The 17,274-nt window shown below is 41.5% G+C and overlaps 1 protein-coding gene across 5 annotated transcripts in view; it reads left to right on the top strand.

The window, feature by feature from the left end:
• The window catches only part of LOC110536975, a 31,502-nt gene extending 17,602 nt beyond the window's left edge, over positions 1-13,900 (top strand). The window contains exons 5-7 of one of the 5 annotated variants that reach the window (XR_005034872.1): positions 1,716-1,842; positions 11,093-11,201; positions 12,731-13,900. Coding sequence is in view for 1 of the 5 variants with exons in the window: in XM_036936930.1 (XP_036792825.1) it covers positions 1,716-1,830 (115 nt within the window). In the remaining 4 variants the exon portion in view is untranslated. Of the gene's footprint in view, positions 1-1,715; positions 2,497-9,288; positions 9,404-11,092; positions 11,202-12,730 lie in introns of those variants that run through there. The other 4 variants (XR_002475536.2, XR_002475541.2, XR_002475537.2 and 1 more) reach the window with 4 other exon arrangements.
• Positions 13,901-17,274: the final 3,374 nt, after the last annotated feature.

The following is a 17,274-nucleotide window of genomic DNA, read 5'->3' as shown; positions in this document are numbered from 1 at the left end:
ATTGGGCGTGCAAAATTATTCAGCCCCTTTACTTTCAGTGCAGCAAACTCTCTCCAGAAGTTCAGTGAGGATCTCTGAATGATCCAATGTTGACCTAAATGACTAATGATGATAAATACAATCCACCTGTGTGTAATCAAGTCTCCGTATAAATGCACCTGCACTGTGATAGTCTCAGAGGTCCGTTAAAAGCGCAGAGAGCATCATGAAGAACAAGGAACACACCAGGCAGGTCCGAGATACTGTTGTGAAGAAGTTTAAAGCCGGATTTGGATACAAAAAGATTTCCCAAGCTTTAAACATCCCAAGGAGCACTGTGCAAGCGATAATATTGAAATGGACGGAGTATCAGACCACTGCAAATCTACCAAGACCTGGCCGTCCCTCTAAACTTTCAGCTCATACAAGGAGAAGACTGATCAGAGATGCAGCCAAGAGGCCCATGATCACTCTGGATGAACTGCAGAGATCTACAGCTGAGGTGGGAGACTCTGTCCATAGGACAACAATCAGTCGTATATTGCACAAATCTGGCCTTTATGGAAGAGTGGCAAGAAGAAAGCCATTTCTTAAAGATATCCATAAAAAGTGTTGTTTAAAGTTTGCCACAAGCCACCTGGGAGACACACCAAACATGTGGAAGAAGGTGCTCTGGTCAGATGAAACCAAAATTGAACTTTTTGGCAACAATGCAAAACGTTATGTTTGGCGTAAAAGCAACACAGCTCATCACCCTGAACACACCATCCCCACTGTCAAACATGGTGGTGGCAGCATCATGGTTTGGGCCTGCTTTTCTTCAGCAGGGACAGGGAAGATGGTTAAAATTGATGGGAAGATGGATGGAGCCAAATACAGGACCATTCTGGAAGAAAACCTGATGGTGTCTGCAAAAGACCTGAGACTGGGACGGAGATTTGTCTTCCAACAAGACAATGATCCAAAACATAAAGCAAAATCTACAATGGAATGGTTCAAAAATAAACATATCCAGGTGTTAGAATGGCCAAGTCAAAGTCCAGACCTGAATCCAATCGAGAATCTGTGGAAAGAACTGAAAACTGCTGTTCACAAATGCTCTCCATCCAACCTCACTGAGCTCGAGCTGTTTTGCAAGGAGGAATGGGAAAAAATGTCAGTCTCTCGATGTGCAAAACTGATAGAGACATACCCCAAGCGACTTACAGCTGTAATCGCAGCAAAAGGTGGCGCTACAAAGTATTAACTTAAGGGGGCTGAATAATTTTGCACGCCCAATTCTTCAGTTTTTGATTTGTTAAAAAAGTTTGAAATATCCAATAAATGTCGTTCCACTTCATGATTGTGTCCCACTTGTTGTTGATTCTTCACAAAAAAATACAGTTTTATATCTTTATGTTTGAAGCCTGAAATGTGGCAAAAGGTCGCAAAGTTCAAGGGGGCTGAATACTTTCGCAAGGCACTGTACATCTAACACATGTTAAATTCAGGCTGTAACACAACAATGTGTACAAAGTCCAGGGGTGTGAATACTTTCCGAAGGCACTGTAATGGCCAGGTCATAATCTAGTCTGGAAGAACCTAGCCTGATCCCTGTGTTCTCTATTCTATTTCACGTTACATTTTAAAATATCTGAAGTGAAATAGAAAGGTGAACCCATCGATCAGGTTGGTTTCACCAGGCTAATCATAACCACCATTGATAATGTAATCTGTGTGTGTGTGTGACCAACCAGTATCTTTGATGGGGGGCCAGGAGCTGATCAATGCTGCAATTCCCATCAATGGGGCTCTGGCAAAGACCTTACCTCCAGCCTCACCTCTTGCCTACTCACCAATGGTCATCGATGAGAACAGAATTAGGTTTAGTCTGACCTGTTCAAATTTCAACATAGTACCTGTTTGTGTGTCAGATATGACCTATCCTAACTGCCTTTGGTAATAGAACAGTGACTGTGTGTGTATGCATTCACATAAACATGTATAGAGCCAGCACATGGAGACAGACGGGCTTGATACTGATGTCTATGAATGGAGAGAGACCTGGTACTCGGCATTAAAATTGTACCTGTATTGTCTTTTTTTATTATTACATTTATCAGTCAAATGAGTGGGAAATCCTGTGTATTTGCACCAGGATCAGGGAACTCTTGTTGTATACAGGAAACCACACAGGAAGGTATGACCACTCTGACATGTTACAATGGTATCCCCATTATCACCACACAGGAAGGTATGACCACTCTGACATGTTACCATGGTAACCCCATTATGATCAGACAAAATACGTATAGGCACAGTATCCGTATCGGCTGGGAATGACAATGAAAGGTGCACATTGTTAATATTAGCAGAACACTTCTTCTATGGTATTATGTAAAGGGCTGTTTATTCTACATGGACCTTTATTAAAACACTTAGTTTAGAATATCTACATAAATTCAGCAACTGCATTCTTCTCATTCTACTCTAGGCTTCCTCTGGCATCTCGCCATACATCTGCCTGTAGTTATTGAACTCAACCTGCAGGAGGTTTGTTTGTTGTGATTGATTGGGGGAAACGGCTACGGACAAGGTTCTGACAGATGGGTGTGTCTTGGTGGTGGCAAGGACACACCCAAGAAACACCCACATCAAACCACACCCCCAAGCCAACTCACGTTTGCTTTCTGTCAGGGCCTCCAGTATTTCTTGAGGAGCAAGCCAAAGAACGAAGCCAAATCAGCGGGGGCCATTTCCCTTTAACAGACAATCACCTTCCGGTGTAAAAACCATGGAAATTACAAACAAAAAATGATGTTTTAAGTGAGAAGTAAGCATTGTTCTGAAGCTGAAAAATAAAGGAAATTGACATTAACACCACAATGCCTACTCCAGTTGACCTACTACAGCAGCTTTGTTGGTCTATTGTATTTCAAACAAAGTGTAATCAGTTTGCTTAGAATTCAAACCTTCTCAAACAGACTAATTTATACTCTTCGGTGGGATAATGGACTTTACAGTGTCCTGCTATTAAAATTATATATATAATATAAGAAGTTGGGACACCTATTCCTTCAAGGGTTTTTCTTTATTTTTTACTATTTTAATTATAGCGAAGACATCAAAACAATGAAATAACACATGGAATCATGTAATAACCAAAAAAGTGTTAAACAAATCAAAATATATTTTAGATTCTTCAAAGTAGCCACCCTTTGCCTTGATGACAGCTTTGCACACTCTTTTTAAACACTATTATTGCACACAGAGTGAGTCCATGAAACTTACAGTGGCAAGAAAAAGTATGTGAACCCTTTGGAATTACCTGTATTTCTGCATAAATTGGTCATACAATTTGATCTGATCTTCATCTAATTCATAACAATAGACAAACACAGTCTGCTTAAACTAATAACACAAACAATTATGTTTTCATGTCTTTATTGAACACACCGTGTAAACATTCATAGTGCAGGGTGGGAAAAGTATGTGAACTCTTGGATTTAATAACTGGTTGACCCTCCTTTGGCAGCAATAACCTCAACCAAATGTTTTCTGTAGTTGCAGATCAGACCAGATCATTCCTCTTTACAAAACTGTTTCAGTTCAGCAATATTCTTGGGATGTCTGGTGTGAACTGCCCTCTTGAGGTCATGCAAAAGCATCTCAATCAGGTTGAGGTCAGGACTCTGACTGGGCCACTCCAGAAGGCGTATTTTCTTCTGTTCATGCTATTCTGTGTTTTGGGTCATTATCCTGTTGCATCACCCAACTTCTGGGTGATGTCCTGTTGAGCTTCAATCCGCGGACAGATAGCCTTACAGTCTCCTGCAAAATATCTTGACAAACTTGGGAAATCTGTCTGATAGCAAGCTGTCCAGGCCCTGAGGCAGCAAAGCAGCCCCAAACCATGATGCTCCCTCCACCAGACTTTACAGTTGAGATGAGGTTTGGATGTTGGTGTGCTTTGTCCTTTTTTTCTCCACACATAGTGTTGTGTGTTCCTTCCAAACAACTCAACCTTAGTATCATCTGTCCACAGAATATTCTGCCAGTAGCGCTGTGGAACAGCTTCTGACGTGCAGCAATGTTTTTCTTTGGACAGCAGTGGCTTCTTCTGTGGTGTCCTCCCATGAACGTCATTCTTGTTTAGTGTTTTACATTTTGTAGACGTGTCAACAGAGATGTTAGCATGGTCTAGAGAGTTCTTTAAGTCTTTAGCTGACACTCTAGGATTCTTCTTAACCTCATTGAGCATTCTGCTCTGTGCTCTTGCAGTCATCTTTGCAGGACGGCCACTCTTAGGGAGAGAAGCAACAGTGCTGAACTTTCTCCATTTATAGACAATTTGTCTTACCGTGGACTGATGAACATCAAGGCTTTTAGAGATACTTTTGTAACCCTTTCCAGCTTTATGCAAGTCAACAATTCTTAATCTTAGGTCTTCTGAGATCTCTTTTGTTCGAGTCATGGTTCACATCAAGTAATGCTTTTTGTGAATAGCAAACTCAAATGTTGTGAGTGTTTTTGATAGGGCAGGGCAGCTCTAACCAAGATCTCCAATCTCATCTCAGCGATTGTACTCCAGGTTAGCTGACTCCTGACTCCAATGAGCTTTTGGAGAAGACATTAGTCTAGGGGTTCACATACTTTTTCCAACCTACACTGTGAATGTTTAAATGATGTATTCAATATAGACAAGACAAATACAATGATGTGTGTGTTATTAGTTGAAGCACACTGTGTTTGTCTATTGTTGTGACTTAGATGAAGATCATATAGAATGTTATGACCAATTTATGCAGAAATCTGCGTAATTCCAAAGGGTTCACATACTTTTTCTTGCTACTGTATGTGACTTTATGGCAAAATCCTGCACGGAGCCTTCACCATGCGCTGCCGCTTTAAAAGTGCACCAGTTGTCAGGAAGGATGACATAAATATCTATCTTTCGTTGCTGTGTGATAGCTCTCGGGGTTGGCGCGGCAGTTTTGACTCTGGATACAACTCTTACAGAAGTATTCTTTATTTTTAAAGTTTTCAACCAGGTCACCAGTGTTACTGGAACCTGTTGGGACTGCTCTTTCCATAGAGCTCGTGGATGATTAGCAACATTGTTGTGAAGCTTCTGGGAGACATTCAAACAAACCAAAGCGTGTGTCAGAGGGACAAATATAACTTCAACACTGGAGTAGCCTTCAACAGCTAACCCCCCCCAAACTCTCTTATTCTCTTTCTCCAGTGCTTTCCACCAAATATTTTCCCTCAATGCGCTGCACTCCCCGTTTTTCTGGTTTTGCACTGCAGAATTTATTGACCATTGTGTTTTAAGGGAGGAGGTTGTTATTAAGTTTGTTTATTTTTAATTATTGTTTCAACTGGATTGAGTTTAAGTGGGAATTTTGTGATTTGGCCACGGAGACTTTCGGACATTTAAGGCCTGTTTTGTTTTGGTCTACGCAGGCAGACACACACATTCATGTCCCACTCACTCGTCCCTCTGGAAATAATACCGATTATTTAAAATTCTCAGCTGCTGAAGTCTGGGTTCTTTGTTGTCAGTTGCCTCTATGAAGTCACCTCTGAGTTGTTCTATTATTGTATGAGGTGTTGTTGATTGGTTTCCTTCTGGTGTGTCTTAGCCATTGGAGAGACAGGATATTTAGCAAACAGGCTACACTCTAGCCAGTCGTGTGTGTGTGGTGTACCGGTACTTTCTCTCCTACTCTTTTCATATCGGTAGGGTAAATACCTGCATGGCGCCCATCTCTAACAACACCGCTACAGAACTACCGGCAATCTCTAACACCGCTACACAACTGGCGCCCAAACAGCTTTGGAGAAAAGCACCTATGAACACACAACATACACACAATATTGTTGAATTGTGTATTTTACTGGAACCCCATACAGTGTCAATGTGGACATGCCCAATGGAAATTCTGACCAGGATTCAGGAGTTGGAGAGAATCCTCCCTTATCCCCAGGCTTCTGGATCGCATATAACCTCTCCAAGGTTACCCTCCCCTCAACATCTTCCTGTTACCCTGCCCAGACAGACTGGGAGAGGTGTCTCTGTGCTCACTGAACAAGTGGAACAACAATGGACACACCATTAATACACTGAACAAAAATATTAATGCAACATGCAACAATTTCAAAGAGTTACCGTTCATATAAGGAAATCGCTCAATTGAAATAAATTAAGCCCTAATCCATGGATTTCACATGACTGGGAATACAGATATGCATCTGTTGGTCACATATACCTTAAAGGTAGGGATCAGAAAACCAGTCAGTATCAAGTGTGACCCCCATTTGCCTCATGAGGCGCAACATCTCCTTCGCATAGAGTTGATCAGGCTGCTGATTGTGGCCTAGTAATGTTGTTCCTCTCCTCTTCAATGGCTGTACAAAGTTGCTGGATATTGTCGTACACGTCGATCCAGAGCTTCCCAAACATGCTCAATGGCTGACAGGTCTGGTGAGTATGCAGACCTTGGAAGAACTGGGACATTTTTAGCTTCCAGGAATTGTGTACAGATCCTTGCGACGTGCATTATCATGCTGAAACATGAGGTGATGGCAGCGGATGAATGTCACAACAACAGGCCTCAGGATCTCATCACGGTATCACTGTGCATTCAAATTGCCATCAATAAAATGCAATTGTGTTGTTCCACTTGTATCTTATGCCTGCCCATCCCATAACCCCACTGCCACCATGGGGCACTCTCTTCACAACGTTGACATCAGCAAACCGCTTGCCCACACAATGCTATACACGCTATCTGGCCGGTACAGTGCCAGTGGCCATCGAAGGTGAGCATTTTGCCACTGAAGTCGGTTACAACGCTGAACTGCAGTCAGGTCGAGACCCTAGTGAGGATGACAAGCACACAGATGAGCTTCCCTGAGACTTTTTCTTACAGTTTGTGCAGAAGTTCTTTGGTTGTGCAAACCCACAGTTTCATCAGCTGTCTGGGTGGCTGGTTTCAGACGATCCCACAGGTGAAGAAGCCAGATGTGGAGGTCCTGGGCTGGCATGGTTACACATGGTCTGCGGTTGTGAGGCGAGTTGGACATACTGCCAAATTTTATAAAAACAATGTTGGGGCTAAACCGTCTCAACAGTTTGTGCCCAAGAATCAAGACAAGAGTCCAGTGATGTGCTGGATGTGTAAGGTCCAACATCCTCCAGGTTCCTGCCCTCTCTATGGCCAGCGTCAGGATACAGAAAATGTTCAAAGGACAGAAGACTGACAGGCATGGTGGCTTTCATTCAATTGGGTCGGCCTCAAGGCCATCCATGAAGCCTTCAGACCCCTGGCTGTCTTATTCCTATTCCTCAACAACTGTTGGTCCCCTTGACTGTTAGGAACTGGAGAGGGAAAGCCATAATGGACACAGGGTTAACTTACACCCCGATGCAGGAGCCCCTCTAGAGAAAGATGGTATTACTGCATGAGGAGCTTCGAACCTGGGAGGAAAGACCATTGTCCTTGGCCAATGGAGAACCGACCAATCCCTAGGGCTGGATTGATATGGAGATAAAGCTGCATGATGAGATTATCACCCTGCCTGTGACTATTCCAGATCCCGGCTTTTGCATTTGCTGTGGTCCTTGGCCTGGACTTTATGTTCTTCATTGCACTGATCAGTTTCGATGTCAGAACCATCCCATTGGCTGCGCTCTGACCCTTCAACCTGGAAATGCACTGATTTCAGGCTGAAGCGATGCCTTTCCTCTACCGAACATCAATGTCATACAGGAATCTCTGGCTGGAGCAACTATTTTCAGTCATCTGGATCTGAACAGCGGATATTGACAGGTGGCAATGGATCCCATCAGTCAGGACAAGACTGCCTTCGTCTGCCTGTTAAACACATTTTTATTCCTGAATGTATTTAGGCTTGCTGTAACAAAGGAGTTGAATACTTATTGACTTGACATTTTCAGCTTTTAAATGTTTTATTAATTTGTAAACCATAATTCCACTTTGACATAATGAAGTATAGTGTGTAGGCCAGTGACACAATTTCAATTGAATCCATTTTAAATTCAGGCTTTAACACAACAAAATGTTGGAAAGGTCAAGTGGTGTGAAGGCACTGTTACTGTGTGAAACACACTCCATCCACATCAAATCAAAGTTTATTTGTCAGGTGCGCCAAATACAACAGGTATAGTGAAATGCTTACTTACAGGCTCTAACCAACAGTGTAAAAAATGTATTATGTGAACAATAGGTAAGTAAAGAAATAAAACAACAGTAAAAAGACAGTCTATATACAGTAGTGAGGCTATAAAAGTAGCGAGGCTATAAAAGTAGCGAGGTTACATACAGACACTGGTTAGTCAGGCTGATTGAGGTAGTATGTGGATATGGAGTTGGGGTTATGTTAGGTACCTACTGACCCCTTGCCTAGTTAAATAAAAAAAAGTCCCCAAAAACATTTACTTTTATTTTATCAATGACATGAATTGCTAAATAAAGTTTTAGGGAAATACAGGCAGGCACCACATTACTAAAATACTAAACAGCTCAATCAATCAAGCATGATGATCTTGTAAGTATAAAAGCAAATATTGTTTTCAAAAAATAAAAAGTTTGAAAAGGTAGTGTAATGGGATTAGTGTGGTGTACGTGTGAAGACTACAATACTTGAATGAGGCACAAATCACATTATTGTGGGAGCACCTCGTCCAAGAGTATGAATTAGGCATTTGAGAAGGTTTGAATCCTGCCTACACATTGTTTGAAGTAACACAGCTACTGTAGTAGGTGAAAGCTGTGTGGTGGAAAACCTTGGTAGAGCATGGCTGGAGTAGGCATTGTGGTGCTCATGTGAATTTCCTTTGTTTTTCCCGCTTCTGACCAATGCCGATTTCACATTTTTATAATTAGAATTGAAAGTTAAGTCACTGCATCTATATGGTGATATGATAACGATGTGAATGTGATGCAGAACTCTCCTCTTTTTAAGAGTCAAAATGCACTTTATAAAAAAAAATATTAAATTAGCTACTGAGTCTGACACCAATTTACTCCTCCTGACTCCCACTGGTCACCCCCTTCATAAGAGCATGTGAGTCCAGTTAGCCAGGAGAATTTGATGAATCATTTTGAATGCCCAGTATTGTTGTTCTCTTTTCTACTAAACTAGGCCCGTGGAGAGAGTCTGCTCATTGGCCGAGAGGAGGGAAGGAGAAGACTAGGCGATAGAGGAGTCACTGGGGTCTCCTGGGAATGGTTAATATTTGAAGCATATAAGGTTTATTTTTGAGGCCTCTGCGTGTTTGTTCAGTGGCTAATGAGTAGAACTGGCAGCAGGCGGGCAGCTAGCTTAGTGGTCGTAGTAAACGGGAGCTATGTTACCTTCACTGCATTTAGGAGCGCCCGGTGAGGAGAGCTGATGTACGTAGTGGTGGACTATTTTTGTGAGTTATTTATCTGTTGAAAGTTGACTCAATTCAGTTGATTTAGAATATGATAATGTTGTTAAATATGATATGAAGTATGCGAGCTTGAAGTTTTCGGTTTGAAATTATTTGACAGTATCTGCATGTTTGTTGTATGTCTGGTTGAAGACCGATTGCAAGGTTGTTCCATCCAGTAATTGACCATATGTTACCTTATGTCATATGTCTCCTTGCGCTTCTGATGATTTTTCTATGCATGATGACAGACAACATAGTGGAATACTTTAAAAAAAATATATATATATCCCTTGTTGTTCAGAGACAACTATGCTTCTTGGGCATGGGATTATATCACTCCCTTGGCTTCCTCATTTCTTGGCTAAATTATTTATCAAAGTAATGGCTTCCAATGTGAACTAATTCAATTTTAAAATTTCATATCGGCCAGGTCGGGAGATGCGAAATATACTGCCAATGGCTTGAATTGAGAACATTTCCCCCCTTTCTTTCCACTCACTCATTGTAGTGTGTAATGTCTAGGTCACAGGGTCTGATCATTTGAAAGGCTAGAATGACTGCAACTGAAAACACATTGGAGTTGTGGATTCTAGGCATTTCCCCTCAGGTCTCACCCAATGACAGTTGAGAACAGGGCCATGTTTAATGAGCGACCTCAAAAACCTCTCTCTAAAACTGATGTTGTGTAGTGTTTGTTTACACGTATGGAAGCAGATGTCAGGGTTATTTATCTATGTTGATGGCTTTAGTGGAAAATCTGATATGATTCAATGATGAGGCTTGAGGTTCCAACCTAAGCAGCTGTTTCCAAGCCTCGTGACTGCAGTTGCTTAGTCTCCCATTAGGAGGTTTGTAGACTGGTTGAAGTGGGAGAGGGATACTTTGTCATGAGAGAAGATCTCCTTATGCAATGTTATGGTTTGAAAATGACCATTGTAAATGCTCGGTCTAGACTGTGTTTTATAATATGATTTTCAATGTAGCTCTTATGTCCTGATTCTGTTACGTTTTCATCAGGACAGACCTATCCTAGATATTTGGTTCTGACAAAAAACTGAGTTTGGAATCCCAGTAGTCTCATGGAACACGGAATGACTTGAGACAATGTTGCCTTAGTTCTTAGATAAAGTGGTTAAGTAATTGAATCATATTCAAGCTGAAGACCAGATTTTAGGCATAAAGGCCACAGTCACTGACACTGCATGCTGACATGGCATGTGATGCACACAGCCAGACTACCCTCTGTGTCTTCCAGACTACCCACCCTCTGTGTCTTCCAGACTACCCACCCTCTGTGTCTTCCAGACTACCCGCCCTCTGTGTATTCCAGACTAAAAACCTAAAAAAGTCTGTGTCTGTCTGGAAACCCTGTCTGTCTGTCTGTCTGGAAACCCTGTCTGTCTGGAAACCCTGTCTGTCTGTCTGTCTGTCTGTCTGTCTGGAAACCCTGTCTGTCTGTACTTGTTGTGTCACTAGCACTAATATTGTAAGTATTCCTAGTTGGGTTATGTCAATGTTGAATTTTGAATACCAGTATAACACTAAATGATCAGTCTAATCTGCTTGACCACAATGCCACATGCGGTGCCTTTCACTTTGAGGACATCAAGTTGCTCCCCTTGTGACATTTGTGTGTTGTGCTGTTGTTTCTGATACACTAACACCCCACCACTTTACTCTGTCTTTCAGGTCGGCTGTACGAACTCAACCATTCAGAGCCTGTCACTCATGTACATGACCCTGGGCCAAGAACATGTATGTAAAGCGCTGCACGGCCACCTCTCTCTCTCCAATACACGTATGTTTATTATTATTTATTTATTCACAGTCGGCTTGGCAGGATGTCCGATCCAAAGTTCTCTCCTGTAGCAGGAACTGCTGAAAGCATAGCAAAAAAACAGGGACTAACTTGAAGGTGGAACGCAAACAAATATATTTTCTGTCAATTCCGATAAACATTTGGTCGCATTTTTGTAGAGTCATTTGTTTGTCGGTTTGTGCAAAACATTTAGGGTGAATACTTTGGATTCTTCTACGAACTTCAAAATATAGTTTTATTAAAATGTTATTTTATTTTAAATAAAATTTAAAAAAATGTGTCACATGCACAGAAAACAACAGGTTTACCTTACTTATATGCTTACTTACAATCCTTAACCAACAATGCCGTTTTACAAAATATGGAAAAATAACTAATATTTAGAGCACATTTTGTTTTAATTTTGAATTTAATTATCTTGTGAGAAAATGTTGAAATGTAATCTAACCAATTAATATCCTAATATTAATGTTAATAAGTTAAGACCAAGCCACAACGGTAAATAGCTTGTAACCTTCTGCTTAACATATCTACTTGAGTATTGGTGTGTTTCTACATATACTGTAAGTTGGTGTGTGTTTACATTTGTACATAATATATAATAATATATGCCATTTAGCAGATGCTTTTATCTAATGCGTGCATACATTTCACATACTGCTGATCCAACTGAGCTACAGAGAGGACTATATGAATGTTGGTGTGTGTTTCTACATGTGTTTACATTGTATCCCCTGATACCAGTCAGTCAGGAGGTGACTCATTCAGGAGGAGTACATCACTCCTCTGCCAGACTTCCGACTATGAACGGTCCGTTTTCAGTTAGATTGATATTTCTATGTGTGTGTGTTGACATTTTATACCTTGTAGTTTCTCATCAGGTGTCTCAGTCAGGAGGACAGTGGGATCATCAATCCTCTCAGAGTTAGACCTCAGACTATGAACTGTCCATTTTCAGTTATCATGGTACCGGTGCTGTGTGCCTGTCAAGTACAGTACTATGATAACTGAAGATTGGCAGTGCCATCGCAGTGGTTCTCTGTGCAACCTTCTGAGGCAGCCAGGCCTAAAGACCACTGGTTTCTTTCAATTCTGAGTATCAACATTCTAGAATCTACTATATGTATTATCTGTTTTCTGATTCTGAATTCTCAGTAATGATGTTGTCCTATTTAGAATTTCCCTGATGTGTATATTTTGTTGTCTATGGGGGATCATGGAGACCTTTGAGCTGTTATTTAGTTGTTTGAAGGCATCCCAAAGCACACGCTGTCCTGGGTCATCTCTGACATCACACAGGGGCAGAGGTCACAGTGCTTCTCAGTATTCCATTGTGTTTGACTTCCCCTCTGGCCTTCACAGCCTGTTTGTAGGATGCTCTAGTGTTTTGTATTTGACTGTGTTGTAAAATAACAAGTAATCTCTTCGTGAGCTAGCTTGTTGCACTGCTGTATTTGAGTTGCCAAGCCACCCACCTGAAATGGTCTCACTTTCTCACTCACTCCCAGGTTTGACATACTCAGACATGACAGACTTTTTCCAGATGAGGTTTAAGATGGAGACTCCGACATCATCAAATCTGTCGTTCTGCCCCTGAACAAGGCAGTTAACCCACGGTTCCTAGGCCGTCATTGAAAATAATAATTTGTTCTTAACTGACTTGCCTAGTTAAATAAAGGTCAAATCAAAAAAATCATCGGAGGACAAGAGAGAAGGAGGAGACCAAGTACAGATGACCTGTGTTGAGAGCCGGGTTTACCAATATCAGCAAATCAATATTTTTATACCAGAGTCGTTCTTGAATTACGGTGGCATTTGGGTATGGCGTAATTAAAAACAACATTCTTTCTAGATTTGTATTTATTATTTACCGTTAGGATAACATTGTGCCACCAGTAGGAGTCGTAACACCAATGAGAATTTTGTTTATTGAGGATTTTCTTAAATGGAGGCCACCGATACTTAAATCTAAGATCATTAACCCAGAAAATAGTTGACTAAAGGGAGATGATTAATAATTGAGCTCATAATGTTATGTCCCTTTTTAAATGGACTAACCCCAAGTGACACTGGATTCAGACACACCACATTATCAATGGAATCCTCAAATGTATGACATAATAAAAAATAGTGTGATTAGCTAACAATTTTATTTAATAAAGACCTCTCCCCCGATGTTTTCCACAGGAGGGAATGGTCGAGGTCCTTGTATATCTTGTATGAGTGGTTTTTAAGGCGGTAACTCCAAGGAAATAAAACTGAGGGACAGATATAGTAGTAAAAAATATTAATTTTTTTAATAGCCTTTGTTTTCATTGATCTAAACAATATATTAAATACCTTTTTCATCTTCTAACATTCAAAATAATATTTAGCTCTAAATCCCCAAAATGTCACTACAACTTCACACATCACTACTGGGAGAAGCCAATGTGATTACTTGCCCTACATACTTTATACTGCAAAACTTTCTGTTAATACATTGTTTAATGGACTTGCATTACAGTAGCTAAGAGGTGGCGAAGTATGTCTATGATAAGATGCTGCACTACCTTCTTGACAGCACTGTCAACAAGGCAGGTCCTACAGGCCTATGACTATTCAGTCGTGTGGTCAGGTGCCACAAAAAAGGACTTTGGAAAATTGCATTTGGTTCAGAACAGGGCAGCGCGGCTGGCCCTTGGATGTACACAGAGAGCTAATATTAATAATATGCATGTCAATCTCTCCTGGTTCAAAATGGAGGAGAGATGGACTTTATCACTACTTGTATTTATGAGAGGTATTGACATGTTGAAGGCACCAAGCTGTCTGTTTGAACTACTGGCACACAGCTCGAACACCAATGCATATCCCACAAGACATGCCACAAGAGGTCTCTTCACAGTCCCCAAGTCCAGAACAGACTATGGAAAGCGCACAGTACTAAATAGAGCCATGACTACATGGAACTCTATTCCACATCTCGTAACTCATGCAAGCAGTAAAATTAGATACAAAAATATTTTTTTTTAAATCTATTTTTTAAAATATTTTAAACACCTTATCGAACAGCGGGGACTGTGAATCAATACATTCACAGTCCCCACATTCACAGTCCCCTGTTTATGGAGCATAAACACACGATAGCATACGCACTATATAGTCATGTGCACATGGATTTTGTACGGTATATATGTGGTGGAGTAGGGGACCTGAGGGCACACAGTCTGAATGTAATGTTTTTATAATTGTATGAACTGCCTTCATTTTGCTGCCTTGGCAGCAGCTAATGGGGATACATAATAAATACAAATTTGTTTTATTATTGTCTAACTATTTGTCAGTTTTTCATGGTTGCAAAGGGACACATGCCACCACAATTCAAGAATGAACCATGTATGATTATGTGGCACTCTCACCCGTGTCTCCGAGGCACTTTGGTATGCCAAGATACCTGTCTGTAGGCTATGTTGGTGGAGTGTTCTCTCTCTGACCCTCCTCCAAAATTGCACTCAGTCTTGATTCCTATTCGTACCTTAATGTGCCTTTCATTGTTGTTACGAATTGTGTTCATATTTATTTATGTTGCCGATAACGATCCTTCCAGTTTTCCTCATCTGGATTCTCTCCTGCTATAGAACATTAAATCCCTCCGTAGGATCCATTTCAGTAATTCAGCAGGGTAAATAGATGGGTATGTGCATACCGTATGCCCTGTGATACTGTAATCAGGTATGTGCATACCGTATGCCCTGTGATACTGTAATCAGGGTTCGTTTGGAGTCACTTTCACTGACTCCCTGAGGCGCACAGCCATGGTTAATATCAAATCAAATGTATTTATAAAGCCCTTCTTACATCAGCTGATATCTCAAAGTGCTGTACAGAAACCCAGCCTAAAACCCCAAACAGCAAGCAATGCAGGTGTAGAAGCACAATATGTATGTCTATGGTGCCTGCCCAGGGTTAACATGTATGTCTATGGTGCCTGCCCAGGGTTAACATGTATGTCTATGGTGCCTGCCCAGGGTTAACATGTATGTCTATAGTGCCTGCCCAGGGTTAACATGTATGTCTATGGTGCCTGCCCAGGGTTAACATGTATGTCTATGGTGCCTGCCCAGGGTTAACATGTATGTCTATGGTGCCTGCCCAGGGTTAACATGTATGTCTATAGTGCCTGCCCAGGGTTAACATGTATGTCTATGGTGCCTGCCCAGGGTTAACATGTATGTCTATGGTGCCTGCCCAGGGTTAACATGTATGTCTATAGTGCCTGCCCAGGGTTAACATGTATGTCTATGGTGCCTGCCCAGGGTTAACATGTATGTCTATGGTGCCTGCCCAGGGTTAACATGTATGTCTATGGTGCCTGCCCAGGGTTAACATGTATGTCTATGGTGCCCGCCCAGGGTTAACATGTATGTCTATGGTGCCCGCCCAGGGTTAACATGTATGTCTATGGTGCCCGCCCAGGGTTAACATGTATGTCTATGGTGCCCGCCCAGGGTTAATATGTATGTCTATGGTGCCCGCCCAGGGTTAACATGTATGTCTATGGTGCCCGCCCAGGGTTAATATGTATGTCTATGGTGCCCGCCCAGGGTTAATATGTATGTCTATGGTGCCTGCCCAGGGTTAATATATATGTCTATGGTGCCCGCTCATGGTGACAGGCCGTCAGCTACAGTAGCTGTTCTACATAGCCAACAGTGCCCTGCAGCAGCATCAGAACGCCTCAGTGGCTCAGCAAAGGCCTCCCTCCACCTACTGCCCATGGACCTAACCTTTGATGTTTGCAGCTCTGTATGGCGGAAACTTCACCTCTACACTGCTAATATCTATCCAGACCCTTCAGATCGGCAAAGATGTCCATATTAGGGCCAAGGGGTAGGTAGAGATTGAATTGAGACCAGCTGTAGTCGTCAATGTGCTGAAAGAAGAAACCTTGAATGCCTTCATTATCCACACAGGGCTGCTTCAACAGCCACAGGGTGGCGCTAGCTATTTGTCTAACAGTTCTCTGGTACTGTGCTGTGTAGTTGGTTCCTTGCTGAGCGACCAGAGGATATTTCTCAAAAAACTACGATCTTTGTCCCTATGTGCAGTTGCAAACCATAGTCTGGCTTTTTTATGGCGGTTTTGGAGCAGTGGGTTCTTCCTTGCTGAGCGTCCTTTCAGGTTATGTCGATACTGTGGATATAGATACTTTTGTACCTGTTCCCTCCAGCATCTTCACAAGATCCTTTGCTGTTGTTCTGGGATTGATTTGCACTTTTCGCACCAAAGTACGTTCATCTCTAGGAGACAGAACGCGTCTCCTTCCTGAGCGGTATGACGGCTGCGTGGTCCTATGTTGTTTATACTTGTCTCCCCTCATTATTGATTAGAAGTTCCAAGACAGCGTATGTAAACAGAGTATGTAAACAGCGTATTCCACGACAGCAAATGTCAGCTTCTGACTTCAACTGTATAAGTCTCCAGCTTCAGTGATTTCCTCTGTCCTCTCTCACCTACTTTTGAAAAAGGTCAAAGGTAATTGAGGAGAGGGAATGTAGACTTTCTTTCTCCACTTGCGAATGACATTTACAGGGGTGGATGACAAAAACAAATGGAATCAGCTGCGCAAGACATTTAATAGATAAAATGATAAGCAGCGTATTGTTTTTAAACACGTGAGTATATATTTCATTTATTCAAGTATGCATTAATCTTTATTAAACACATTTTTAAAAACACTATCAGATATTGAAAGCGTTTCCAAAGGATCCTTTCAGTTCGACTAGCTCACCATGACAAATCATAAAAATATACATATATTACTCATAAAAGCAGTCTGATTTGATTTGACAATTTAAAATACATTACAGAAGGCACAGATACATATACATTTGTCTGCAGCAAAGTGATAATCTGTTATCATCAGAAAGTTTAATGGTTTGGTTCATCAACCTTGCTTCCTGACTCTATACTATAGCTTAATTGACGCATATCTCATTTACTGTAATATTGTCTGAGCCAGTACATATGCCATTTGGCCTCCCGGGTGGCGCAGTGGTTAAGGGCGCAG

The sequence above is a fragment of the Oncorhynchus mykiss genome, chromosome 12 (genome assembly GCF_013265735.2).
Source record: "Oncorhynchus mykiss isolate Arlee chromosome 12, USDA_OmykA_1.1, whole genome shotgun sequence".
NCBI classification, from domain to species: domain Eukaryota; kingdom Metazoa; phylum Chordata; class Actinopteri; order Salmoniformes; family Salmonidae; genus Oncorhynchus; species Oncorhynchus mykiss.
This window is presented reverse-complemented; position numbering and strand designations above follow the sequence as displayed.